At 42.7% G+C, this 27,234-nt stretch overlaps 1 protein-coding gene across 2 annotated transcripts in view; it reads left to right on the top strand.

Moving 5' to 3' along the window:
• LOC131591720 (cyclic AMP-responsive element-binding protein 3-like protein 2) overlaps window positions 1–27,234 on the top strand; it is a 74,646-nt gene that overhangs the window by 33,004 nt on the left and 14,408 nt on the right. Inside the window, exons 2-8 of one of the 2 annotated variants that reach the window (XM_058862703.1) lie at window positions 5,730–5,946; window positions 17,575–17,741; window positions 19,334–19,421; window positions 21,180–21,361; window positions 22,052–22,198; window positions 23,833–23,891; window positions 25,005–25,073. In XM_058862703.1, the coding sequence (XP_058718686.1) occupies window positions 5,730–5,946; window positions 17,575–17,741; window positions 19,334–19,421; window positions 21,180–21,361; window positions 22,052–22,198; window positions 23,833–23,891; window positions 25,005–25,073 (929 nt within the window). The remainder of the gene's footprint in view (window positions 1–5,729; window positions 5,947–17,574; window positions 17,742–19,333; window positions 19,422–21,179; window positions 21,362–22,051; window positions 22,199–23,832; window positions 23,892–25,004; window positions 25,074–27,234) is intronic. The other variant, XM_058862704.1, reaches the window with a different exon arrangement.

Genomic DNA, 27,234 nt, shown 5'->3' on the forward strand with positions numbered 1-27,234 from the left:
TCAAGCTGGCAAAAAAAATAAGGGATAAGGGAGTAGAGGGGGAAGAACTGAGACAAAAGAACAGCTACATCTGACCTGAGAGCATAATCCAAATGCTTATTTGCAACACAGAATTAATAATGTACTTTGAGGTCTCAGTCAGGGACTCACATGAGGGGAGCCTTTTTGAAGGGCTTCCAGCTCACTGCCTCACTGCTCTGGCCCCAGTGACTCACTCTTCTGGCTTTGGCATTTTGGGGAGAGGGTGGGAAATAGCAAAACATGCACCCAGCCTGTTGAAAAGTTAGGCTAGATCCAAGAGCTATGCACTGGGAGAAGGGCAGGGGAGTGTGAGAAGGATTTTCCTATTTTGCATAGCTCCCAAGAGGCTTGGGCTAGGAATGAGCAATAGCATCATTTTCTCTTCTTGCAGACAGTGGACTTAAAAGACTGAACTTAAAAGGGCTGTTTCTCACCCTTGCCTCAGCTGCACAAGGGCTTCTTTTCTTCGATTTTTGTTTTTCTTTCTTTTAACCCATATTTAGTCCTGTCTATTTAAGAGTTTCATTTAGGTTTTAGTTATCTTTTTAAATGCAAAACACTTTTTTTTGGTGGGGGTTGTTAAGAAAAGTGAAAGAATATTTTGGAAGACAGGCAAAGAAGTAAGGATGGTTCTTGAAAAATCCCCCTGATGAGTTAAAAGAATGCATGTCTTCTCTGCTGGTTGTGGGGTGGAAATATTTGAGTGTTTGCAACAGGAGTGTGTGCATACATGTGTACATAATGGGGTGGATTATAAGATTTGCTCAGCATGAACTTCAACATTTCCAACTGTGTAACCTGAGCAAGTTGAGGAGATGTGCAGATTTAATTACCATGTAAATCTATTAGCTCTGAATTTCCTGGCATTTGTTTTGCTAATGACACAACCTGTATGTTATTCACTTAGTGGATTTTTTTTTTTTTTTTAATCTGCCTATTTTATTTTTTAAGTGGTTAAAATGAGCAAATGCTGGTGTGAGAGTCCAAACAATTGTGTCTGCTCTTACAGTGGATCTCTTTGCTGGTTTCAAATACCAGTTTTGCATTACTCTTTATGTTCATCCACAAATGAAGGACTTTCAGTATAGTTACTGAGTAGATATTAAAGGAGTTTACAGTATAATAAAGACATAAAACCCAGGCTGTTTTGTACCTATGGGTGGATAGTGGGATTTTTTTTTTTATCCCATGAGTGCCTGTTGTGTACCTGACACTTCCTCCTGTGGAGGGGTGACTGATTCCTTCAGCCTGGGGAGACTTTGGGGTGAGCCAGAAGGGAAAAACTAACTCCCAGGAGGGTAATATCTTGAATTTGTGGCTGGTTATAACCCTGGCATGTGCATGGCTGCCTTGCCCCGGCCTGCTGGGAGAGCTAAGCTTGTTTTGCAGTGTGCAGAAGGTGCTGTCACTGCAGCTGCAGCTCCCCTCTGGCATGGCTCTGCTGGAAAAGGTGGGATTGTGCTGCTACGGTGTGTGGGACTTGCAGCTGATGCAGTGCATTTTGCAGGCTCAGCAAAGCCTGCTACTTTTTAAAAAATTAAATACAATTGGAAAGTGTCATCTTGACTTCTCTGCCTTCCTTTTTAATGAGTTCTTAGAAAGTCAATTTTCTGAAGATGACTTTCATTTTTAGGCATGGTAATGTGTTGTCTTTAAACGACCAACTGGGCTGGTGGAGAAGCCAGCACTGCCATGCACCTAGCAAAACCTGAGTGTTTTGCTTCACAGATCTTCATTTGATCAGACAAGGAGGAAAAAAAAACCCTGGTTCCTGAGGCAGTTGGAGAAAAGGGTTTTTGTGTGGCAGGAACAGGCAGATGCTGTGGAGAGCTGCAGCCTGCGGCACAGCTGGTCTGCAGCCAAATGCTACTTTCGAAGAGCTGTCCAAAAATCCGCTGTGCCCCCGGATGTGAGAGCTTTCCTCTGTTTGCTTACTGCAACGTGATGTCCGGAGGTGTTTGTGTTCCCCAAAAACACCCAGGATATAGGCATGAGCCAGTGTCCAGCCATTGAGTGCTGGAACTCCTCAGGGCTGAGGTTTACTTTCTGTATGTAAACAGGAGTGCTGCTGTTTTGTTTGTCTTTTCAGGGTTCTGGGGGAAGGGGAGGCGGAAGATAAGGTTACATCTGTCCTAAATCCCTGACTTTTTACAGAGGTTAAAGTCTCAGCTGAACACATCTCTTTGCTATGTGGTGAGAATAGTTTAATAATTCAAACAGACTCCTTGTACTAACACATGTCTGCAATTAGTGCTGGGGCTGCCAGTGGGGTGTGAGGATAGCAGGAAGCTGCCAGCTGAGCTGTCTACAGAGGTATTAACAACAATAAGGGAAAAGAAGAAAAAAAAGGCAGATTCTCAGTACAAGTGCTCTTTCCTCTGATTTTTAAATTTTGCAAAGGTGAACTCTCTGGGTGAAAGATGGCCAGCTGCAAGCCATAAACAAAGAATTTCTTTCTTTTGCAAGCAAATTTATATACAGGTTCTAAGGGTCAAAGTCTCAGTTTCCTTCCCAAATTGCCCTTTCCTGAGCGCAGGGGTGGTTGCTACTGTGTCAAAATTGAGGGTTATTCTGGGACTTTCCAGCTACGGAAGTGGCTGATGGGCACTGAGGTGCATGTGGAAGCAGAGAGGGGAGGAAGAGGAGGAGGAAGCGGAGGAGGAGGGGGGTTGGCAATGCTTTGAAAAGAAAGAAGGAGCAGCTTAGGTGTAGGTGGAAGTTTTGGGGAGTTGGAGGTCTGGCTGCCCCTGGATGGTTTCTGCTTTAGCTGCTGCTCAGATGCTTTTTCATCTTTAGTTCTCTGAGGAAATGGAGCCACTTTCAATGAGACAATTGTTTTTTCAAGGACAAAAGGTGATCTAGCTTTAAGCATTCACAGTAGTACAGAAGTGTATAACGTGTGAAAGATTCCTGTAAATCAAGGAGTCTGTGATTTTTTTAAATCAGAGTGAGAAGTCCAGATCGCTAAAATTGTCTGTCTGCTGAGTTCAGTAGCTGCACAATCTGACCTGTGGCAGTCTCTACTGGCCAGTGTACAATGTTATATCACAGACCATTAAAAATAAAAACTTGAGAATTATAATGAAGCTAGAAAATAATTTTAGAAACTAACCATTTATTTGCTCTCAGACAATTCTCTTATAAATGCATATCCTTTTCTTGCTTACAGCTTGCTGCTTTGGAGCTGCATGTGAAAAGGGGAAAGCACAAATATTGACAGACAAACATGTTGAACATTCTTCCCCACCCTGAGGTCCTCTTTCTCTCTGGTTTTCTGAAGTTGAATGTTTGTTTCCTCTTTTGCTTTTCCTGGAGTGATTTTAGGAAAATTCCCCATTCAGAAAAGAAAAAATAAATAAAATCTGCTAGACCTAACTTCAGTCAAATGGAAAAGTAACATAACATTTGATAAGCTTTTATTCCATATCAAAACAGTGATAGACAGAAGGCTAATAAAAATCTTTATTTGTCAATTTGCCAAAAATAGCTGAGTAGCCTGTGGCCATGTTTCTTTCAGCTGAGTCTGTTAAGTTATAACATTTAATAGTGTCAGACTAAGTCAACACATAGGTATGATACTTTCAAGGATGACATCCTGAAATTGGATGATGCTGGTGGTAAAGTAGCTGCATGTGGAACCCATGGGACAAATATTGTAGCAGACATATTCCAGCATCTGCTGTTCATCAGTCAGAGTAATGCATGCAAGAATTAGAATGAAGGAAATCTCCAGCTTTAGGAAGATATGTAAACAAATATAATTGACTCTTGCTATTGCTCCAAATGAAGTGTGTAGACTGGAGGGAAAAACATTGTCCCTAAGAAAGGCAAAAAAAACCCAAAAACAACCCCATTTTTATAGGTTCATCCTTGACTTCTTTCATGGTTGGGAAGTATTTCTGTGCCTTGTTTACACATGAATGGCTGCCTAAACCATTTTACTCAATGTCTTTGTTGATGTACCATCAAGTTCAACTATTCTGGTCATCCTTTTTCTTTCTTCTTTGCATAGTGGGGTGTTGTAGTTCATACTTCTGTCCTTGTTGGGAAGCACCTGGTTGTGAAGTGCTAGTGAGTCCTTGGGTATCAAAATTAAAATAAACGAGGCTTTCTAAGGTGGTCATGACCCTCTAGCAGAGCCCTCTAAGAGTTTATTAGTGTTATCATTTACAGTAGGTAAATATGAGGCTACAAATCTGTTTTGCCATTTGTAAAGGCTTTTCTTGAGCTGGCTTGTTATTCCAGCAGGGCAGCTGTGGTCCTCTGTTTATTGCCCTGTATTCAGTCAATATTTTCTTTTCCTCAGCGTCAGTCAGAATTGACTCAAGACTTACACATTTTGAAAAAGGCACAGTTAGCATTTGGAAGAGGTGCTTGAACATCCAGGGAGCTCTCTGAGAGCCAGCTGTGCTCAGGGCTTTCAGCATGAGGCTTCATGGCCACAGGTGCTGCTGGAGCTGTGAAATGTGAGGGTGTGAGCACACCGTTTCCCTTGTGGGTTTATACAATATTGACTTGTTTAATTCTTAATTTAGCCTACAGGAAACTGAATCTTGAATTTCAGTGTTTGTTTCTGCAGGAGAGAGCACGATAAAGAGCCAAGATCAATACTGCTTGCAAAAACTAAACAAATCAAACAAACTTAGACTTTTATAGCATCGTGCCTCAGCCGACAAAGATTCCTATATAAGATGGTAGATAATGCCTCATTGTTCAGAAAATCTCATTACAATTCACTGTGCAAGTATTCTTATATAAAAATAGAATTCTTTGTGTGAATGAGATGAACAAGAATGATTTGTTGCAGTGCAGATTTTTCATCTGCCAAAGATGTAGTTTTCTGACACTGGAAAGAAGATGAATAGACAAAGTTTTTGGCTATTGATGGGAACTGCATTGGAGTTTGAAGGAAATAGATTGCAATATTTGGTTTGTTCTCATTTGAATAATAAACAAACATGAAATTACTCTGCTACATAGAGATTTAATATGTGTTGCTAGTGTAATGAATTCAGTGCAATAGACATAGTGGCAATTAGTAGTGTCTGTCAGGAGCTTTAGCTCTGGGGCCTAGAAGCTGGATATGGGCTCTAGGTGGAATCCTACTTCTAAAATAGACACACAAATCAATCAGGAAACCCATTTTATAGCAAATGTGTTAATTGCTTGGCTGTGGATGTGCATGGACCCGTTTTCCTGGAGCACACAGAATGTTCTGCACAGCTAAAATAGTCATATGTGGTGTCGGAGTCTGTGCTGGAATGTGTTTCATTTTTCTTCTGTGCTTCAGTGAGCATTAACCCCCTATATTCTATTCCACACATACTATGTTCTGGTGACAGATCCTGTAGGAGCTTTCAGTCTATCTGAGGGAAATGTGCTTTCCCATTTTTGGTGGTGCACTGTAGTGATCCAGTTGGTGTGGCGGGAGGAGGCTGCTTCAGGACTTGAGTACCATGCTTCCATTTTCCATTTTTTGTTGCAGTTTGGTGACAGGCTCTTCAGTTGTAATGTGTGCCTCTGAGAGGACTTTTGTTCTAGCTGTGGTGATTGGAGGAGGAGGTTGTTAGACAGGGCTGGTAGATCCTGCTGCTGACTGGCACGGACAACCAGGGCACATATAGAATTGTTCTGATCTATTCTCTCCTGTGGCTGGCATGACAGACAGGCTAGGAGATAAACTTTCCCCTGCCTTTTTGTCTCCACAGCACTTCACAGAGTTCCTGGATGAATTTTCACCTGATGTCCTAGGCCAGCTCTTGAATGATCCCTTCTTGTCTGAGAAGAATGAAATAATGGAAGTGGAACTGTCTCCAGCATCCCCAGCGCCCCTCATCCAGGCTGAACACAGCTATTCCCTCTGTGGGGACTCTCGACCTCAGTCTCCCTTGACCCACATCTCGACTGATGACAACTTTAATGAAGGTACAACACACTGAGCCCGTGTTCATTTGTTGTGATGAAATGCTCCTGGTGGAACTGTGGCTGTGGAAAATGGTGATGCATAGAAAATGATGAAAACCCATAGCATTTTTAACAGTTATCTGTAATTCAACAGTTAGAAATGTCTGGAGAGGAAGAAGGGGGAAGGCAAGAATGGTGGGAGGAGGAGATCCAACCTTCTTGTTCTGCTGTTAAGGGGTTGATGGAGGAGCAAGACCATGAATATCTGGTAACTCTAAAGAATAATTGCAGTGCCAGGCTGACTCCTTTGACTAATACTTGGTTTATTTTCATCATTAGCTTTACAGTACAAAACAGTGCAGTGTTAAGCTGCATTACAGTAAAAGGGAGAGAGATTAGTGCTTGTGGCTAAGTATTACCAGCTAAGCTGATTGTGAAGATCCACCAGGTCTTCAAAGGCTGAGAGTTTTGTAGTCCGAAGTGCTCTGTTGGAACAAGATGAAATCTTTTAGAGATTTTACAAGAGGACAACTAATAGAACCTGTGAGAAGGATTTTTCAGTGTGGGACAGGATTTTTTGGAAATGATTGGGAAACATAATCTACAGAAAATCTTCCATTTTTATATTTCCTAGTTGTTTTATATGAATATTTTTAAATTAACACATACAGGAGATATTAATTGTGGAAGGGGAAACAAGCACAAGGAACATCAGAAACCAAGTTTTTCTGGAAGTTAATAGAGAGAAGCTTTAAATTAAGCTAAAAGTGAGGGGAGTTTCCTTTTGGGGAAATTTCTGAAGAAATTCATACTGCTGAGACCAGTGTATTAGAACTGTAGTCAAATGGTGTTTTAAAAAGCCAAGAAACATTAGCATGTGGATTTAAAAATAGAAAATGAATGGAAAACATTTCATCTTATGTTCAGTCTGATGAGTGTCTCATAAGAGAGGAGGAGGAAGAAGAGTTGTTCTTGGTGTTTGGGATTTTATTTAATCTTAACCCCAGGATCTTGCTCACGACCTTTCTGCACCTATTGACTTCAAAACAGTGAAGCTCAGAGAAGTGCTTAAGAGAATTGCAGTATTAGAGTGCACCTGGCTGTCAGATAGATATTCAAAGGCATCACCCTTAGGATTTTTCATTCCTTGAATCTGTGAGAGCAGGCAGAAAGGATTTTGTGGATGGCAGTACTGCAGGGCTTGACACTGGAGATGGAAAGCATCTCTGTTACTGGACAGTGAAGGTACACAGCACTCCTGACAGCTCCAATGAAGGCCAGTCCCCTTGGTGGAGCAGAGCACAGATACTGGAAGCTCCAGTGTCCTTTTGGGGACCAGAAAGTACAGAGTGTCGAGGAGGAGGTCCATATGCTCCAACATGATCCTCTGCTGCTGGGGACCTGGGAGGGGTTTTGTGGAGTGGCAGGAGCTGAGACATATATAGAATGTCCAAAAAATTTGCATTCTCCAAATACCTATCCCAATGGCCAGGTTGGTGAGCTCTTATAGTGTGTTCATGCTTTTTCTGTGGTGAGGAGAAAATAGGCTGGCCTTATTGAGCACAAGATCTTCAAGACAGGTTTAAGCCCTTCAGTGTCTGCTTCCATCTTTTGTTTTTTTCCCCAAGTCTCCCACCACCTTATTGAAAATTTTATTTGATGTTTCCTCTCAGCCATTATGGTGAAGTGATTGTTTGCTCTGATTCCATTTTCCTGGCCACTCCTGCAGGGGAACGAGTAATTTCTGCTGTGAGCTGTTTCTTTCTGGCCACTGCCTGGCCATTACCGTAATTTCTGCAGCTGCTGAGTTGACCTATTCCTGTAATTGTAAATTTTATATAAAGTTTTTCTAAAAGGAGCTAGAACTGTAAAACCTAGGAAACTCATAAGCCTGGGTTTAACTTTTCCGAGAAGTCCTGTTAAAGTTCAGTGTGAGAGCACATTTAAGTGGCCATAAAGTCAAGGTCCAAACACTGGCTTTCCCCACTTACTCTTCTGACTTCACTGTATTGAGGCCATTTCCCCAGCTTTCTACAGAATAACTTCTTTGAATACTTGCAGTCTGTTGCTAGTGTGGGCTCTCCGAAGGTGTCAGTTTTAAAGCACATGTGTACAAGACATCTGGCATTTAATGCATTATTTGGTTTCTCCCCATGACTAGAATCTATTCTTAGATTCAGTTTTGCATAAACTTTAAAGATACTAGAGGGAGATTTACAGGCTTGACCTGTCTGCTTGCAGCTGGCTGATCACTTTTGTTTGCCTGAACTGGTGAATAGGACTTATGGCCTGGGGAGGGCTTCAGGCTGCAGCATGGAAAAAGGAGGCTGTGTCCTGTTTACAGACTATCCACACCAGCTTCACTGCCACCTCTCTCCCACCAGGTTTCTGCTTTCTAGTTTTGATCCCTGGGGTTTTTGGAACAACTGTAGGGTGGCTGTGGAGAAGGGCAGTGGGTAGCTGCAGAGTGGAAAATGCTCTTGAAAGGACATGAAGGAGCTGGGAGGGCAGACTGTGAATAGGGCTGATGGGTAAGGGAGATCTCATCGCAGCCTTTTGAGGCACAGATTCATTTCTGACAGCTGTAAAGAAATAGGGAAAGCTCATCCACAGCCTGATTTTCTGCTATGGTCTCTGCAGCCTTTTAGAAAGGAAGGGCTGTGGGTCAGATGGCCAGGAGCAAGGCAAGACCCAAGTTTCAGCAGGCACTATAGTTATTCTCCTTGTGACTTGAGACATGAGTGTAGGCTCCCTCCCTGCCCTCCCATGCCTGATCTTGTTGGCTGTGGGCACAAACAGCAAAAGAACAGTGGCTGTCCCTTGTTTGGGACATGTGAGATACATGGGTGACAGCTGAGTACAGGTAATACTGAGGGGCTGGTGTGTAGCAGGAATGCGAAGGCAGAGCCTGCAGCATCTTGTGGGGCTTTTCATCCTCTGAGATGAGTTCAAGTGCTGGGGGTGTTTTATGGTGGGACTGGGTTTGATTTTTCTGGTGTTTTTCACTTTGTGAGCCTGGCAGGGCAGTGAACAGCTGACCAGTCATTTGGATGCTGTGTCTCCTCCGACTGTGCCCAGGTGCCTGGGTGCATTCCTTTCCCAGTCCCCTGAGGCCTCTGCTTTTGAGACTAGTCTGGATCTCCACCTGCCCCTCCTGTTCATGCTTTCCTGCTCAGGAATGCTTTGAAGTTACTTTTGGATTTGAAGAGGCTTGTCTTGGCTGAAGGTTTGACAGACTGATTGCTGAAATGATGTGTTTCTGTTTTACTCCTAGCTGTGCCAAAACTGGGGCTGGCCCCAGACTGTAACCTGTATTGTTACTGGGTTTTTATTGCTGAGGTTATGTTTTTCTGTAATGTGCTTTTAAAACTTGAATTTTCTTTTTCAACTATTAAACTTCAAGTCTATCTCTCTACATGGTTTGAAAAAGAAAAACACAAACAAATAAGAAACCCAGATGAACCAAACAAACACCCCAAAACCATGGCTCCCACTTTTCTCCCTTCAACAATAAATCCATCCCTCATCTCAGGCAGGGCTATGAAAAACCATTGCTTGGGTATGGATTTCACAAGCAGTAATCAGTGTCATATGCTCTCTCTTTGCATAGAGGCACCTCTATGAGCTTGAGGCTCAGGTTGGTCTTCATAGATTTTATATGTATATTATATATGTATGCACACACATAACATACGTATGTATATGTGAGTCATAAGAGTTTTATTATTTATAGTAGGTTATATTACTAATCTGAGAATCCTAATTTTATTTTTTATATAGCCTCTATATAGAGAGGTACGATGTCCTGCTTCTGTCTTTCTCCAACTACATTGAACAATGAAAATGGGAATCTCCACTGCCCTGATTTTAGAGAAAATGGAAATTAACAAAGAAATTCACTTGTGCTTTCAAAAGTTGCTGCCAAAGCTATACTGGTAATTTTTAGAGCATATTCCTGCAACTTTTTTTCTGTGTAATTCTTTCTCTTTTGTATTTATTTAGGAAATAAGGAGAAAGCCATTAGTGGGAGTAGCCTGTATTTGAATGATTTGTATGTGGAAAGGTAGCAGTCAATCCTTGTCACCATCTGCAGTGTTAAAGTCATAGAATTATAGAATACTCTGAGTTGGAAGGGACCTATGAGGATCATCCAGTCCAGTTCCTGGCTCTGCACAGGACACCCCAAGAATCACACCGTGTGCCTGAAAGCTTTACTCTGTATGAGAACAACTAAATTCATACCAGAGTATGAGGAGATTTTAGAACTTCTATATATCTAAGGTCCACAACTCAACAGGTCACTCTGCATCTACCCTATAACTCCTACTTGAGCAGCAGCATGCCTGAAAAACGTTAGTTTTGAGTTGGAGGTGGGTCTTTAACTTACGGTTATTGTTAATAATTGTCAGCTCTATTTGCAGTCTGGCCTGCTTTAGCTTCCAGTTGCACATAGATGAGATCTCATTTTAGCCTTTGTTTCTTTTAAAGAGCCATCTGCTCTCTGAAACCTCTTTCCATAGGTGTTTGTAGGCTGTGATTAAGTTCCCTCTTGATTGCTGCCTGGATACAGTCTGAATGAACTGCACTTCCTTGGTGTTTCCCCTGAGGTGGAATCTTCTGGAGATTCAGCTATTGCCATGCCTTTCTCAGCACAGGGACTTTGCAGTTTCTTTTTCAAACTCTTTGTCAAGTGACTACAGAAACTGATTTCCCAGGAATAGTTTTCCTGATGATGCTTGTTATGGGAATACTCCTCCCACTTCCAGTCCTGCTGTTTCTGAAACCAGTGATCTCATTTTTTCTGTAGTGTTGCACTAACAGCTTGTGCTCACTTAGTTATGTACTGTGAGCATCAAGTCCATTTCATGTATTCTCTATTCATAATAGAGATCTGCCTTCACAGCATCTGTGTGGGGTGTGAGGAGAAAAATCCAGACCTGAGAGAGAAAACTTTTATTTGACCACAGTGCTTCTGTAGATAACTTTCTCATACCTTAAAATATCACTATCCTATATAGAATATTTAATGTTACCCAACTTTAAGGCTGTAAATCCAGCTACCACCTCAGTCTGTGCCTGACTCCCATGTACATAAAGGTGATATGTCTTTGTTTCTATCTTAGTAACTTTGATAGTGATGCACATTATCTGTGGGTTTTACATGGACTCCATGCTGGTCAAAGAGGGGATGCTGGTAGAATGATGATAGTTTGTTATGAAAAAAGCTATTTTTGCTATGCATTATAATTAATGTGTATCACTGCTGCTCATCCTTGCCCCTTTATTTAGCTCTCCCTTCCTGGCACTTTAAAAAGGACCCCAATGTTTGGTAGTCAAACAGTATCTCTTTTGTCGCAGCAGTTCTGAGGGCTTCGGTTTCATTGTTGGCGGTGGGAGCGTGTGTGCGCGCCGGGAGGGGGAAATGCCATCTGGGAAATCTGTGAGAAGAACTGTTTGTCGATGAATGTGGGCTCTCACCTCCCGAAGGAGAGAGGGGGAGAGGTAGAGGCGTTGGAGTTCAGCACTTCAGGCATAATAAACAGGGCCTGTGCCTGACAGGGAGCGTTATGTGAGCCCAGAGCTGGGCACTGAGAACCATCGGAACCCAGGGGATGGGGAAGGAAGCAGTTATTTCTCCAGAAAGGTCCAATTTGCCTTTGGGAGGCTGGAAAGTCTCTGACTGCAAAGTTGGGGATGCTGAACTTTCTTCCCTGCAAGTAGCATGTCCAGCTGCTTGGACATACAAAATGTATGCATAAGCAGCCCTTTTGGGCTCATGGTGCAGAGGTGCTTCTCCGACAGATCAAGCAGTTGTTTTCCCCACAAACAACTTGTGAGCCACTTCCAAGAGGTGCCTTCCCTTTTGCAGCTAGCTGGCTCCCAGCTGGCAGCTGTTCTGTGGTGGAGAGCTCGTGAGCACCCCTAGATCCTACTGCTCCATGAATGGAGGCACTCCCTGCTCAGGGCAGGGGTTCAGGTGAGCACTGAACACGTGTCCAGAGGCCAGCTTTGCACACAGGGACCCTTGGTGCAGTTGAAGCACTGTCTGCATCAAAGTGTGTCATTAGCGTGTGGTGAGCTGAGCCTGGGGCTGCAGATGGTCGTGCATGGCACGGCTGTGCAGAAGCCAGGTGGGCTGTGCATCCAGCCCTGTGGTGCATGCTGACATGCATGGAGTGGGGCATGCACCAAAAGGAATTAGTTGGAGCCCTATTGTTTGAGTCTGTGACACAGCTGAAGAGGAAGGTTATTTAAATACACTTGGCTTTGACTCATGAGGGAACTTCCTGCATTACCCTGTTCAGAGATGGCTTTTCTGATACCTGTGCACTTTGATAGTCTGTGGTCTCCTTAAATTTTCACTTTTGTTTTTCTCTAAGTTACTTTACCCATCGCTTGAACAGTGAACTTTAAGATGGAGGCAAAAGCTGCCTCTTCATTCTGGTGATACAAATAAAGATACATCCCTTGATGTTTCTGGAGGTCTTATTTGCACACTGGTTTGAAATGACGTTCAGTGCACGCATCTGCTTACTGTGATGGAGATCTGTAATGGTGGTATGGGCTTTTATTCCCCTTAAAGATTGGGTTCAGTGGCACACCCTTCATGTGGGTTGTTTACACAGTGGTGCTATCTCACTTTTTACTGCAGGGGAAAAAAGGTGAAACCCATGTTGTTTTTCTGGATACTTGCATCTCTGTACTTGAGATGAGTGAAGGAGGGTGAGATGCAGAGTGAATCTCTCATTTATTTAAAAATGCACAGTAAATGCACATGCAGCTTAATTATCCAGCAACAAGCGTCTCTGTAAACTCTAATGAAGAGTGCTGAAAAGAATGTGGAGAGCAAGGGACACGATTTTAGTTATTTTTGCAAGTTCTGTTTTTCTGTACATTTATCAGAAAGGGTGAAATTTAGTCAGTGTTGGAGAAGATCTACTTTTTCACAGGAAAGGAGGTGGTATGTTGGACAAGATTGAGGAATTAGTTGGATAGAAATAGGAAAAGGAAAACAAAACTTTCCAGGAGCTCTGATATTAGAAAAACTGTATAGTTGAAATAAGCATTTTTGACCTTGTTTTCCACTTTTCCTATCCTGCATTTCCTTAACATGTTCACGGAACAAGAAGAGAAGCAAAACGTTGCAGTTCTCCTGAGAGATATGAATATCCTAGAAAGCTGCACATGGTCTTATTAAGACACTATGTAGAATTTTTTCATATCTGTGTATAAATACAGATATATTAAAAATGTTTTTTATAAACACAGAAATGGTATATATTAATTATGACATGTAAAAACACGGCTGTTGTTGGTTGTGTGCCTGAATCACACACACTGATTGCAGCTACAGCTGTGATGCTCAGAGGAGCACATTTCTGTTGAAAATCATCACAGTGTGTGAGGTGTGCAGTGGAAGATGCATGCTAAACAGGTCTGCAGAAGAGGAACAAGCTTGATGATGGAATAAGCACACAAAAGCTTTCTGAAGAAATGTAATTTTAGTCTTGGATACAGGAGATCTTAGGTGCATGTGTCACAAACCCTGGGTGGCTGTGATGAATGGGTTTTTTGGATGCCTGAGTTGAAACTCTGATGTTTAACTTGCAGCAGTGGTAGATGCTCACAGCCCACCCTGAAAGCTCAGTGCATACTGGATTTTGATCAAGTGTAATAATGGGGCTAAATAATCTGAAAATCCAATTCCAGTTATCTCCAGCTGGACATTTTAAATTGCTAGTTACTTTTTTGGCCTTAGTCTCTCCATGTCTCACTTGAATTTTCAGCTCCACTGTGAAAATGAATTCAGGTTATGTATGGAGTATTTCCCTAGGAGGGAATTAAATAGCCCTGTGGGAACATATTTTGAGTTGTATTTGGTAAAGGAGAGGTAAGGCTGTGCACAAGACAGTGCAAAGAACAAAACATGGAATATCTTCTCAATTAGTGAAGCACCATGCATTCTGCTTGTTGGATAAAGCTCGGATTCTGCAGAGAAATTGGTCACATTATTAAAACATTCCTATTTTTATGTGTATATGATGTGCAAAAGGACACTGAGTTAAACTTTCATAGGTATTTCCTAACACCTGGGCACTTTGCAACCTGAATGTTCGGTTCACATGGGTGATTTACCAGCACTAGTGCACTGCATGTAGAAGTGTTGGGCTGGCATTTTGCTAAGTACTGTGTGGACTCCCTAAATGACATGTTCCATGTGCCAAAATGCCTAGCATTCATGGACTTATGGATGTGTAGGTAAAGGGGAATGGTACTCATCTGAGCAGTCCTTGCATGATGGAGTTCTGAGCTTTGTAGAAAATTTCAGCTGGGGAGGGAACTGACAAGCCAGGATCACTTATTCAACACTGAACTGTTTTGAAGCCTGAGAAGAGATTTTTAAAGAGAGAGAGCCAAAGTGACAGTACTTAGGATGTGTGTTCTTAGCCATTTTGAGAGCTAAAGCTCTTCTTGTTTAGGCTTTCTTCTTTGTATATCTGAATGACTTGTGTTCTGATTGTTCTGTGAAATCTCTCCCGTGGTTCTCTATAACTTTCCATCAGAAATACTCCTGTCTTGGAGGGTGTGCCATACCTCTCTATATGACCACTGATTTATTAGCCTGCTCCATTTTTCCTCTTGGCTTACGTTTTTCTGATTTTGTGTTAGATTCTCAAGGGCTTTGGGAGAAGGGTTGCCACTTTGCTCAGCGAGTACAGTGCTTGGCAGAGTACACTAGGAACTATTATAAGAGTAAAATAAGAATGATTTTCAGATAATTTCAACCTGCTGCAACTGGAAGAAGAGAAAGGAGAGTGGTAAATGTCCTTTGTAGCTCCCTTGGAGCAGAGGAGGGATTGTTGGTGACTTCAGAAACTAGAATTTGTCAAAAGAAAGTAACTTGTAGCACAACATTCCCTGATCCTGGTACGGAATGTGTAACAGCAACTTGGGAAAAGGGGTGCGGGAGGAGAGTATCAAGGTGAGATTTGACCAGTCCTCCATCCCTTCCTTTCACGGGATTGTTCATCTGGAATGACAGCTGTCACCATGCTTTGTAAGAGGCAGTGTCAAAAAAGTGCCAGATGCAGTTCTTCAGAATTATCTCAGTGCTAAACGCAGCGTGTTGCTGTCGCTGGAAACCATCTGTAGCCACACAAACTGGTTAGACTGGCTTAAAGCCTAGAATAACTCCGAGTAGTTTATGCAGATATAAGTGGTGATGGCAGGGATGTCAGGTTAATCAGCAAAGTCGGCTTCCAGAGGAGTAAAATGATGGATTCCAGAGGAGTGAAATGACCAGCCAAAGGCCAGCATATCTTGCTGTCTCAGAGCAGCTGAATATTCGTGATGAGTCTGGGGATTAGAGGTGATAAACATCAGAAAGTGCAGCCTTAGAGGACATGCCCTGTTTTGCTGGTCACCCTTGGCTGGTTTTCCTTTCTACTTTCCTGATGATACAAATTTGAGAAAATTGAGGGCTAATTACTGGCTTCGCTAATAGCTCTCATTTATCCATGGCCTTCACAATAGCGCTGCCCCAGGGGTAGCTTGACCCAGAGGTGCAGGAGGCAGCAAACAGAGGCTCTGCACAAGGTTCTGTGAGGCCAGTTTTGACACAAGTTATACAAACAGGCATTTGAAAGTTGCGTTTGCCAAAGGACTCTGGATTTCCAGGCAGATACCACTTGAAAGGTTTTACCTGAATGATGCATACAGAGCAAGGTGGGAGGGAGCTGCACTTTTGTGTCTGTGAGTAGAGAGGCTCAGGGAGGGTTGAAAAAGAGCAATGTCCTCTCTCCTGAGTTAATATTTAGACAAGCCTACCTATTTTCTTTTTCATAAATACTTCTATTTTTGAATTTTTTGCATTTCCCAGGAAGCTTTGGAGTAAGCTCTGCAGAAGCTTAAATATGGTGTTTAGCCCTTGCTCTGCAGTTAAATCTGGCAGAGCTGCTGGCCTTGCTGTTCCTGAGCTTCTGATTACAGGATACATATTTTTCATTTTTAATTCCTTGGTGTGTCTTTACTCAAATTACCTCCTTCCTTGCCAGTGGTGAAGGTTAGGTCCCACCACAAAGTAATTACTAGAACTGGAGATGAACATTCTTCTCCCTTTTTCCAGGCACCCACCTTCTGCCCAGTGCCTGTGTGCTCTGTGCGTGTGTGGTCTTAATAGCAAGGACACACAGCAGCAAAGAGGCTGAAAGCCCACTCTTATTTTTGTTACCTGTTTGCAGCTGAACTCTGTTGGCATTTCACCAGCTTGATACACTCAGCTGTGAATGAAGGGTCTTGTGCAGCCTTGCAGAATGCTGGTGGCACAGCACACCAAGGATGTTGGTGCAGCACACAGTTAATTCAAAGCTCTGTAGCTTTTACCAGCCCTACGGTGTGTGCATTACTCTCTGTTTTAATTTCATATATGCACTAAAGAATCTGTTCGAAGGCAGTAGAAAGCTTTGAAAGAAAGATCAGCACTCTTTTTTCTTTCATGTATATTTGCTTTCAGATTCCAGTTGCTCTGTTTAATGGATGTGCCTCTCATGATGACTGCTCAGTCTGTGGTGGAGGACTGTGCCACATGCAATTGGGATGCAGTGCCCCTGGTATAGGATATTCTCCTGCAAGAGGAAAGACTAAAGTCTTTCAGTTGGAATAGGAAGCTTTCTAAGGCAAATTGCAATTGCCAAAAATGCATTTGATTATTTTGTATTTTTAAAAGGAGTTGTTAATAGCCTTGTGGAATTGTTTCAAATGTTGAGTGTTTCCAAGTTCTTGGTCCTTTGTTATACTTCAGACCTGGGAAAATAAGTCCTTTTTCAGCAAGTCAAACAGTGAATGGAAATTGGTAGCTAAACTTACTATGCCAGCCTTCTTCCAGTTCTTGGCAATGCTGGGCAAACCCTTCAGCATTGCCTAGAAAAAAGTTTCATGGCTTTCTCTGGACCAGTGAGCTTTCAGTAAGTGGATTTAGGGGATAATTCTGCCAACACGTGATGCATGTTTCATTGCTGCCAGATAAAATATGCATCCTGTGCTGTGCCTTCCCAGAGGCTGTATGGAGGAAATTAACATGATCACCATGGCACTGGTGCTCCTGTGAAATCATCAAAACCTGTATCCTCTTTTGCATGTACTAAATGAGTCCTCGGGGGAAAAAAATGAAGTCAGGGCGTGACAAATACTTTGTTCTTAAAAGTATAATCCCACCATTTGAGCTATTTGCTTACTGCAGGCAGCAGAAGCAGCAGAAGTCTGGCTAAAGGCTATCTCTAGAAGGAGGAATAAAACTGAGTCAGCAGGCATTAGCCTGTTTGGGACATGGCTCCCTGGCTGCTTTACCCAGTGGCTTGTTTAGTCTTGTTCTGCTACGCATTAGCAGCTTTCAGCAATGTGCAGTGATTAGTGCTCTGTGTCTTTCCTCGCTGCTCCTCTGTGTATCCTGGGGCTAGGATTAGGTTACAGCCCTGAAATGGCATGGTTGTCTGCATTGACTGAGAGCTGAATAGTAAGGGCAGAGTTTTGTTGATAGACTTAAAATGTCCTCTGTGTTTCCTTTCTGTGGAGGAGGAATGACATTATTTTCATTTGTAGTCTTTCTGTTTCTGATCTAAACATGTGGTGTCCAATTTCCTTCCCTGGCAGGTGACCTGGAAAATGAGGAATGGTGTCTGGCTGCAGAGTTTACTCCAGCTTCAATAAAGACTGAGCCAGGGCTGTGTGAGACGTCAGGCCTTGCTCCCTCAGTCAGTCTCACCGTCGCAGCCACGTCGCTGGAGGGGGAACAGCCTGAACTACAGACAGATGTCCTGGTACTGCAGACTCTCTGTTCTCTCTGCACAGTTAGCTGCAGGTTCTCCTAAGGCTGCACACCAGTGTACCCTCCTTGGGGCCAGAGCTTGGCAGTTCAGGGTGCACACTGCAGTCTGCTTTAATGGTTTTTAATGGTTGCTGGTGTCCCACTATTGCTGTAAGAGCTTGTGTTTCAAAACCCTTGTCTGCATCTTGAGCTCTTAATGGTTGGGTATACAACTTTGTCTTCTATGCTAGCCCCAAAGCTTGGGGCTCTTGGGTATGTAGAAATATTTGAATAGTTTCTAATGAGCCAGTTGCACCTGAACTGACTCATTCACTTGCTCTATCAAGCCTGTGACAAGCTGAGTGTCTGTCATAAGAATTTGCTTTAATGCTGCTGTGCCTTCTCCTAAGCAGAACAAGACTCCTTGTTTGGATTGATTGGAGAGTTTCCCTGTTTGCCTGCAAAGTTACTTTTGCCAGATATGTGAAGCTTTGACATTTCAAGCTGCTGCTACTTCCAGACCAAGCAGCCTCACAAAGAGCTTTGTGATGCTTTTCTGACCACAGCTGGAGCAGCCAGTGGGCATTCTAAAGAGCTTAGTTTGGTTGGTGCTTGGGTTAAGGAGAATGAACTGCAGCAGCTGGTGGCTCACCAGGGTCCCCAGCCAGTGGAGGAAGAAGCATAGCTGTTGTCAGCCCCCAGGATGCAATGTCAGTCCAGGCTGGAGGGAGTTGATATATGCTGAAAATAAATGTTTCCACTTGGATGTGGATCAGAAATTTGTGCAACAGAAATTATTTAATGAGAAACTGAAAAAAGCTAAGCACAAGTTTCCCATCATTATCTCCTAGCTTGAATGTGCTGTTCCCAGGATGTAGTCCTGCTGTAGCTTGGGATGCTGTGGTTTGCAGAGTGGTGGGACTTGCTGGTGGCTCATTGCTGTTGCATGGATTGGTTACATGGGTTGCTGGGAGAGATTTTGGCTGCAGGTAACCCGCTGGTGTGCCAGTCTGGCTTCCTCAGGCCTGGGACTGTAGCACGCAGACAGGCTCTGGGCAACAGCCCTGTCAGTGGGGCAAGCCAGGTGTCTTCCAAACTTCATTCAGCAGTGACTGTCTCTTTTCCTGCCCCCCAGCACTGTGAAAGGGACTTGGGTCCCAAAACCTGGTGCTCAGTGACTGGCACTTTGCTCTTGCTGCCAGATGACAATGGCCTTTAACAGGCTCTCCCTGACTCCCAGGGGTGTTTCTGTCCTTGCTCAAACAGACCGTGCAGTTCAGCACATCCTAGCAGCAGCTCTGTTGCTAAGAGAAGTAATTTGAGTGGGTTACATGTTAGCTTTCAGTCTGAAATGTCATCTCTGAGGAGTAATCTTTTATTTTAGCTAAATATAGTAGTAAGAAAAGCCATAGTGGGAGTAGTCAGGGCAGTATTCTCTGTAGCCTGGTTTAGCAAACTGTGTGAAGCAGTTAAAGCTTTGCCTTTGGCAGAGCGGGGGAGAGGAAACCTTTCCATTTATGGAGAAGTAATCCTTGTGTCCTTCTATGAGGATTTTTAAGGTGTGTACCCCAGGTTTTCATGCTTGTTTTAATTTCTCTTTTATAGATCAAACCACTGACCCAGAAAGTTCTTCCAGAGATTAAACTGGAGCCCCATGAAGTGGATCAGTTCCTGAACCTCTCTTCTAAGGAAGGTCTGTTAAATACCAAATGAAAATGTAGGGGTGGATGTCCAGAAAATACAATCAATGTACTTCACCCTGATTAAATATTTGGATTTCTCCTTCATCATGTTAGTTTTTAGGCTGAAGCTGTTGTTTTATAGGGATTCAGCTAAGGCTGTTGATCTGGCTGTTGAAGATCCAGAGTCTCTCTGAGCCTTTATGTGAGGTTTTTCTTTCTTTCTTTCTTTTTCCCCTTACTTTTTCATCACAAAGAAAATGATCCCTTTTTCTCTGTAGGGTATTAATAATTCTACCAAAGGGAGCTTGAATTATTCAAGTGCAGGATTATTTAGGATAGAAAAGAAATCAATTTAAGGAGACTTAGTTAAGATATAAGTAACTTTTCTCTTAATCTCTGATGCAAAAGCAGGATGTGAGTTTATATGAAGATAAAATTTAGGTGAGTCTGTTTGTATTATATTAATTTTAAGAACAATCATTATCTCTTTATACTACTCTCTAATGTGGAAGGAGGAGCAAAGATCCCTTCCCTGAAAGCTAAATGCAATTAAAGCCAAGAAAACTTTGGAAGAGCCAAATATTTGTTGTGAAATCTGAGCAGATAACTGCATTTCAGTTAGAAACACTTGATATCCTGTGAGTGAATTAATTTCTGTGGGTAAGTAGTACTGCTCTAGGGAGAGAAGCAAATGATGTAGCAGGTGGATAAAGGGAAGGCTGTATCTCAACTCACGTGTAGATTTGTTTGCTCACTTTGTGGGATTAAGGGCCTTTCTGTTTTTCAAACATTTCTTCTTCTGACAACTGCAAGAGCTAACATGTGAGACAAAAAGAGTATTATAGATTTCTTTTTTATTACTATTTTTCTTCTATCCTCCCTCACCACCCATTTTATCTTTTCAACTCAAATTTACTAAGCATAACAGAAGTGGAAAGTGGCAAATTAGCCCTGTATCTACCTACTTCAAAATCCAATTTCTGTAAATTTAGCTCAGAGAAAAAGAGACTTAGTTATGGCTGTTTTGAGTATCTGCTAAATTGTCCATTTAATAATAAGAGTAGGTGAGACATGTCCTGTTTCTCTCGGTCCAGACCCATTTCATCATAAGCAGTGCTTTGACAGTCCTAGAGCCGATTCTTTTTTCTGCAGTTGAGGTTGTTGGATAGACAGTGTGAGAGAGGTTCCTGTGGTGGCTGCCTGTGCTGCTCCAGCTCCATCAGTGCATTGAAGCCTTTGCTGTCACTAGGTTGTCAGTCACTTCTCAGCTCTGCCAAATCATGTCCTTAGGAGGCCTTCCTCTTCTTCCTGATCATGTAACTCCTTGGATGTCATCCCTTCCTTTGCAAATACTGGCAAATTCTTTAATCCACGGCAAAGTTAGGAAATACTATTGTTTTTGGAGAGAAAGTATGCTGGCTCAGAGCCCCTCTGTTAATGTGGTTTCCCAGGAACAGGGAGCTTGTACTTTACATTATACATGAACCTCAAAGCATTTGAAGAAGGAGCTGAAGTGTAGGTAGAAGTGACTGGAGCATATGCACAGAGCCCTGTTTTGTCTGTCAAACCTAAAGATAGCTGCTGCATTTCATTCCTTCTTTGGAGACCTGCATGCTCCCAACCTCTTCCAAGTTGCCACTTTTGCTTGATCCATTTTTTCGCAGACACTCCTAGTCTTGGCAACTGTGTGGTGCCGGCGGCGGCTGTAGTGGCAATTTAAATCGACACCTTAAACCCTTGTGTTACTTTCTGTCTCTTGTGCCATTTAGCAGTGGATCCCCTGCATTTGCCTCCCACCCCTCCGAGCAGCCATGGCAGTGACTCAGAAGGAGGGCAGAGCCCAGCTCGATCACTCCCTCCTTCCAGCCCAGTCCAGCTCCAGGCCACAGCTAAGGTTGTGTCACGCACAGCTTCAGTGCTCTCCAATTCCCCTCTCCTGACTGCACCACATGTAAGTTGAGCTGGCTTTCTCCACCATTTATCTCTGTGGGTTGTTTTTTGGTTGGTTGGTTGGTTGTTTTGGGTTTTTTTTAACTTTTTTAATTACTGGTTTTGACAGAGATTTGCTAACTTTCTGTTATTGTTTCGATGAATCCATCTCTGGTCAAAACTGCAGATCCAGTAATTCTCGCTCACTGGTCTGTTCTGTTCCCACAGGGAACAGCATGTGCCTCTCCTTTAAGCTGAGACAGAGTTCACTGGTGTTATTAGGTTTATCCCATCATGGACTGTGTTTTGCCCTGGGGCCCAGCCCTGCTGGGTTGACCTGTCTTTGGTAGATCTGCATCTGTCCTCTTGTCATGTCATTAGCAGGTGGTGATCTTCAGGGAGGGATTTTCAGTAGTGTTTCTCACGTGTCTCTTTCCCTGTGAGAGCCAAAGGCAGTTTTACTGTTGGCTTCAGTGTGTACAGAGCTGGGCCAAGAACAACTGTTTTGAGGGAATCCTGTCCCAAAGTTTTGAACTCTGAATGGAAGTTAGCTGAAAGGTCTTCCACACACTCCCATTTGCAGGAGCCTGTTCTAGTAGGCCTAGTCCTCTCCGAAGTGGGAGACCTGCTGCCTCTCCTCCCTAACAACCTTTTCTTCTAGGACTGTGTGCACTTACTGTTTTCTTTTATTTGATTTCTATGACCCTTGAAGAAATTACAGGGGACTGGCCCCCTCATCCTGACAGAGGAAGAGAAGAGGACGCTGATTGCAGAGGGCTACCCAATCCCTACCAAACTGCCCCTGACAAAAGCAGAGGAGAAAGTTCTAAAGAAAATCCGCAGGAAAATAAAAAACAAGGTAAATGTTAGCTAGCTTTGCTGGGTGGTTCCTAGTTGTCCTTTATTTTAAAAAATGCTGCAGAATTCTGCAGTAATGGTCTGTGGTACTGTTGAATGCTGTAAGTTGTCTTTTAACAAAGTGCTTTTCTTTGTTCCTAAACACATCCATCAAATTGTCTGTCAGTGTGAGTGTGCCTCGGAGTAGGTATTTACCTGACCCCTTTAACAATAGAGTATTTAGCATGCAGGGTATCAAGTTGCTGTGGTTTGCTCCATTTAAAAATCAGTACAATCCTACCCTTATGGTAGGCAAGGAGTTCTGTATTTGCTTAGGGAGGAAGGTGTTCTTTTCTGTTTCCTGTTTTAAAATATGTGTATTTCAGTGCACCAGTCTTCTGATCACTGAATTCACTGACTACATTGTGCAGTTGGTACCAAAGATGTCAAATGCTCTTTTTTTCTTTCCCCTTCTGACATGGGGAAGATCCTAGTGATAGGGAAGAATGCAATTTTTTTCAGACCTGGCCAGCTCACTTGTTTTAGAGGATTTTATCACATCTTTGGTGGTTACTGTATTCTGCTAATATTCTGCTAATGGTTTTTTTCAAAATTTTCTGAAGTGATCTTGTGCCTTTCATGTACCACTTACATAGAATCAGAGTCATTTATATTGAGGAGAAATCTGGAGGTCCTTTTGTCAAAGCCTTGGCTTGGAAGGCAGGGTCAGCTTAAAGTAGGTTGCTCAGGGTCTTGTCCAGTCATGTTTTACTGCCCCAAAGGGTGATGAGTCCCCTATAGTTCTGGGCACTGTGTTCCCATTTTAGGCCACCCTTGTGGTAAAAACAAATAAATAGAATCCCTAATATGTAATTGGAATTTCCTTTGCTGCAGCTTGTATTTGATGCCTCTTGCTGTGTGCCTCTGAGAGCTCAGACATCATCTTTGTTGCATGAGATAGCTGAAGACAGCAATAGGATTCCCTCCTTGGCTTTCTCTTCTTCAGTCTGAACAAGCCCAGCTTTTTCTGCCTTTCCTGAAATGTCATGTGCTCTGGCATGCTTATTATAGCAGAGATCTGCCTCTGGGTCTGCTTCTGTACATCCAGAGGATTTATTTCTGAGCCATGGACTGCACTGCTGTACTCATCTGTGGCTTTGCAGCCACTGAACAGAGTGGGAAGAGCCACTCCTGGACCTGCTAGCTACAGTCTCATTGATGCAGACCCACACTTGGTTGGCTGCTTTTCCAGCAGGGGCACACTGCTGACAGATGTTTGACTTGTTCATCAGGACCCCGTGTCCTTGTCTGCAAAGCTGCTTTCCAATATATTCATGGGCTTTTCCTCTCCCAGATGCATGACATCGTCCTGGGATCAGCTTTTGGTATTTGTCCATGGATATTCTCTCCAGATGAATCTGATTTACTTTTTAAGATTAGCAAGAGATGATCTTTTTTTGTGTGATTGAAAGGAGGAGCCTTGCTTCAGAGTGTGGAAATAGATCAAGTCAGTGCTTTGCTTGCCAGGAATAGAAATGAGAACAAGACAGAGGCTTGAATCTAATAATATTGGGGCTTTTTAGCAGTTTATTAATTTGTCTCTGATGCTTTTGTTTTCTGTGCAAATATTTGGTGTTTTCCCTCCTTTTTCCTTAGATCTCTGCCCAGGAAAGTAGAAGAAAAAAGAAAGAATACATGGACAGTCTGGAAAAAAAGTAAGCCAGCCTCCTTCCTGTTTCAAGCAGGCCAATAGCACTAGTTTGTGGGACTGGGAAGTGATCCAGCTGTGGCTGCTGGGATAGTTCCATGCACAGAGTGCCAGCTGCCATCTCGTGGCAGTGACTGAGAAAAGGCCTTGCTCCTCTTGTTGGGGTCAGGACTGTGCCTGCCTGCAGCAGGTCGTTAACAAACACTTCTCACCTTAAATTAGGCAAGACCCAGCTGTATTGGCCTTCGCCTCAGGCAGCTGTGTTGGCCTAGAGGACAGGCAGTGTTCAGGGAAAGATGGATCCAGAGTGAGTATATTCTGTCTTCTAGCACAGATGAAAACAGAAATAGGAAGTGGGTGAGTCAGGACTGCCTGGGAAAATAAGCAGGACTCGGGAAAATAGCATGTGACCCATCAACTTCCCTTAGCAAGCAGGAGCCAAACCCCCAGTTAGTGATTTATATCCCAAATTAATCTTTCTTCCAGGAGATGAATATTCTAGTATTACTCTTATGCAATTCACCAGATGGTTCTGTTAAAACCCTTGTACCATCTTTGGTTATATCCCTGATGTAATTTTCATTTTTTTCTTGTCTCTTTATAGCTCTGTCTCGCTTCCTCAGAGTTACTCTTGTGAAATTCCACCTCATGCATACCAGATATCAAGGCTATTTCCTTTTCCCATTTTAATTCTTGAAGCTGTTCAGGATGGTCCTGTTTGTCTTCTTAGGACTCACATATTTTACTTGGTCCTCTTACATCTTGTATGACAATCTCCTTTAGTTTGGGGATTTCCAGGGATGGTTTGGAAATGGGTAGTATCTTGGGACAGTCTTGAACACTGTCTTTAATCTTGTGGCTTATTAATCCTCATAAACCTGAAATTTGAGCCTCTGATTTCAGAAGCGTGGCATTTGCCAAACAGCTAATATAACTTTTGTTATGTGTTTCACACTATGAAGTGTGATCAAATACTACGACTGAAGTTCACTGCTGTAATGTTTCTTTAAATGTAGGCAAGATCACAGAGCTCTCAGTGAAAGCAAGTTTGGCTTGTTTTCCAATCACTTGAATAAATAACTGATGTTTTTATATTTCTCTTTCATTGTGCTGTCTCCAGAGTTGAGACCTGCTCAAATGAAAACAGTGAGCTGCGTAAGAAGGTTGAGGTCCTGGAGAACACTAACAGGTAAGGTATGAAGATCATCAAACAACACTTGGCAGCGGGCTATTACCATGAAAAGTGAATATCTGGAGGTTAAGAGATCAGCTGAAATGTGAACAATAGCTGTGTCTGATGGGGTTCAAGTCAGAGAAAGAAGTGGAAGGCGAGTTATTGTGACTGCAGTGGGATGTAAAGCATGGAGGTTTTGATGTCATGTCTTAAACTGCCTCCCCACCTGTGGTGTGCTTGAGTGCTTTTAGCACTCTTCTCTGAGTTCTTCCACTGCCCAAGGGAATGTAATTAGTAATACAAAACAAAAAAACCACTACAGTCCAGCTCTCCCAATTGCCTTTATTTAGTGAAATTTTGCCAGGAAGCCTTAACCTGAGACATGACACTTAGAGAAATGACAGTGCTGAAACTCACAAGTCATTATTAGTTCCTTATGCACTACTAGATGTCATTGCAATTATTGTGCACCCTTCTAACTATCTCACACCTCAGAATTTCCTTCATTTGTAGGGGAAAATCACCTTCTTCCTTCATTTCTGAAGAAATGGGTGACTCAGTGGCTTTTTCAAAGGACACATGGCAGAAAATGTTGAATAACTAAGCTTTTAATTGGGTGTTAGCTTGAGAGTGTGCAGTGTCAATTCTGGTTTCTGTTCAGTGTGGCAAATTCCAGTGAGTAGATAGTAGATGAGCCCACTCCTAACACTGTCCAGTTAGAGGCATTTGCAGTGTTGTTTGAATGTTACAGAGGAACATGATGGTGACACTGAAGTGTGGGAGGAGGCTGGGTTTTGAAGATAAGACCCACAATCGTGGAAAATGGCCCTAGAGCTGATCTGGCAGCCAGTGCATTGCTAATTGAGTGGCATGTGTTTCTAATCTCTGGATCCAATCTCTAATTTCATGAAGCCAGACCCTGTAGTACTGTGACTTGCTGGAGAGTGTCTCCCACACACTGCTCATGCAAAAAGGCATCTGCTGCTTGCTTGAAGAGAGCCAAGCCATTTCTGTGCCTCTTATATCGTCCTCCAGGGCTTAACATAAAAGAACCAGGAACTGTTCTGTAGCTGTGGAGTAGGGATGTCTCTCACCCAGAATGTGTCCCAGAAGGTACTGAAGCCAACTTCTCTTAAGAAAAGATTCAGCTGTAGATTATCCCCTTGGGGACAACATGTTGTCAACCCTGGAGCTGTTCTCCCCAGTTAAGATAAATTTTGCCAGCTGCTTTCATTTCTGAGATGTTGAGGGTACACTCATGAGAACAGCTTTGTTGGCGTTGTCCATCCTTTCAGAAAGGACCTTTAGCATCTTATCTATTATTTGATTATCTTAATTCTTTCATGCTAAATGCTCTAAAATATTTTAATTCACTTACAAAGGTAGGTGATATTATCTCCAAATCCTTCATACTTTGGCCGTGTGGGATGAGTTGCATTGTTTTCTTCCCTCTGCAGTAGCATTGATATTGCTCTGTAATCTCATGCAGAGAAGCAGATGTTCGTCCTTCTGCACAGAAATTCTTGTAATTCATGGCAATGCTGTTTTGGCTATTTAGATATCAGCTGTGTCTAAAATCTGCTAAGGCTTACATGTGAAGTACTGAGAAATTTCTTAAAGTGCCTGCTTTCATCAAACATCAGTTTTGTAACATATCATATTGTAGAGTTTTCCACCTTATATCCAAAAAGACACTTTTCCTATTTACTGTATAATTGTGCAGCTTGTACAAAGAGAATGGTTCCAGGCCCTGGTTTAATGTACATTATCCACATCCAGTGAATTCAACATGTCTCATTTCCTCATTGGTATTTGCACAGAGCCTTGGCACGACATCCATAAATTGTTCACATGTTTCAGAACTTGTCTTCACAGCATCCTATAGCTGGAACTTTCATCTCCTACATACAGTCAGGAATCTAAGTTCGGAGCAGTGGTGGTCAAAATTATTTAGTGGCAGTTTGGTGTGTCAGATGCCTGAATTTATATCTTTAGGACTTTATTTCTCAAAGTACCTAGCATAGTTATGCACACATGTATCTTATTTAATATGCTGAAAGCAGAGCCCTAGTTGACTTCAGCTGTAACTTTGAGTGCTCATTTCAGTAAAAAATTAAGACTTTACTGAACATATTATCTAAAATTAGATCTACAAACATCAGAGCTGTTCTCCCAT

The sequence above is a fragment of the Poecile atricapillus genome, chromosome W (genome assembly GCF_030490865.1).
Source record: "Poecile atricapillus isolate bPoeAtr1 chromosome W, bPoeAtr1.hap1, whole genome shotgun sequence".
NCBI classification, from domain to species: domain Eukaryota; kingdom Metazoa; phylum Chordata; class Aves; order Passeriformes; family Paridae; genus Poecile; species Poecile atricapillus.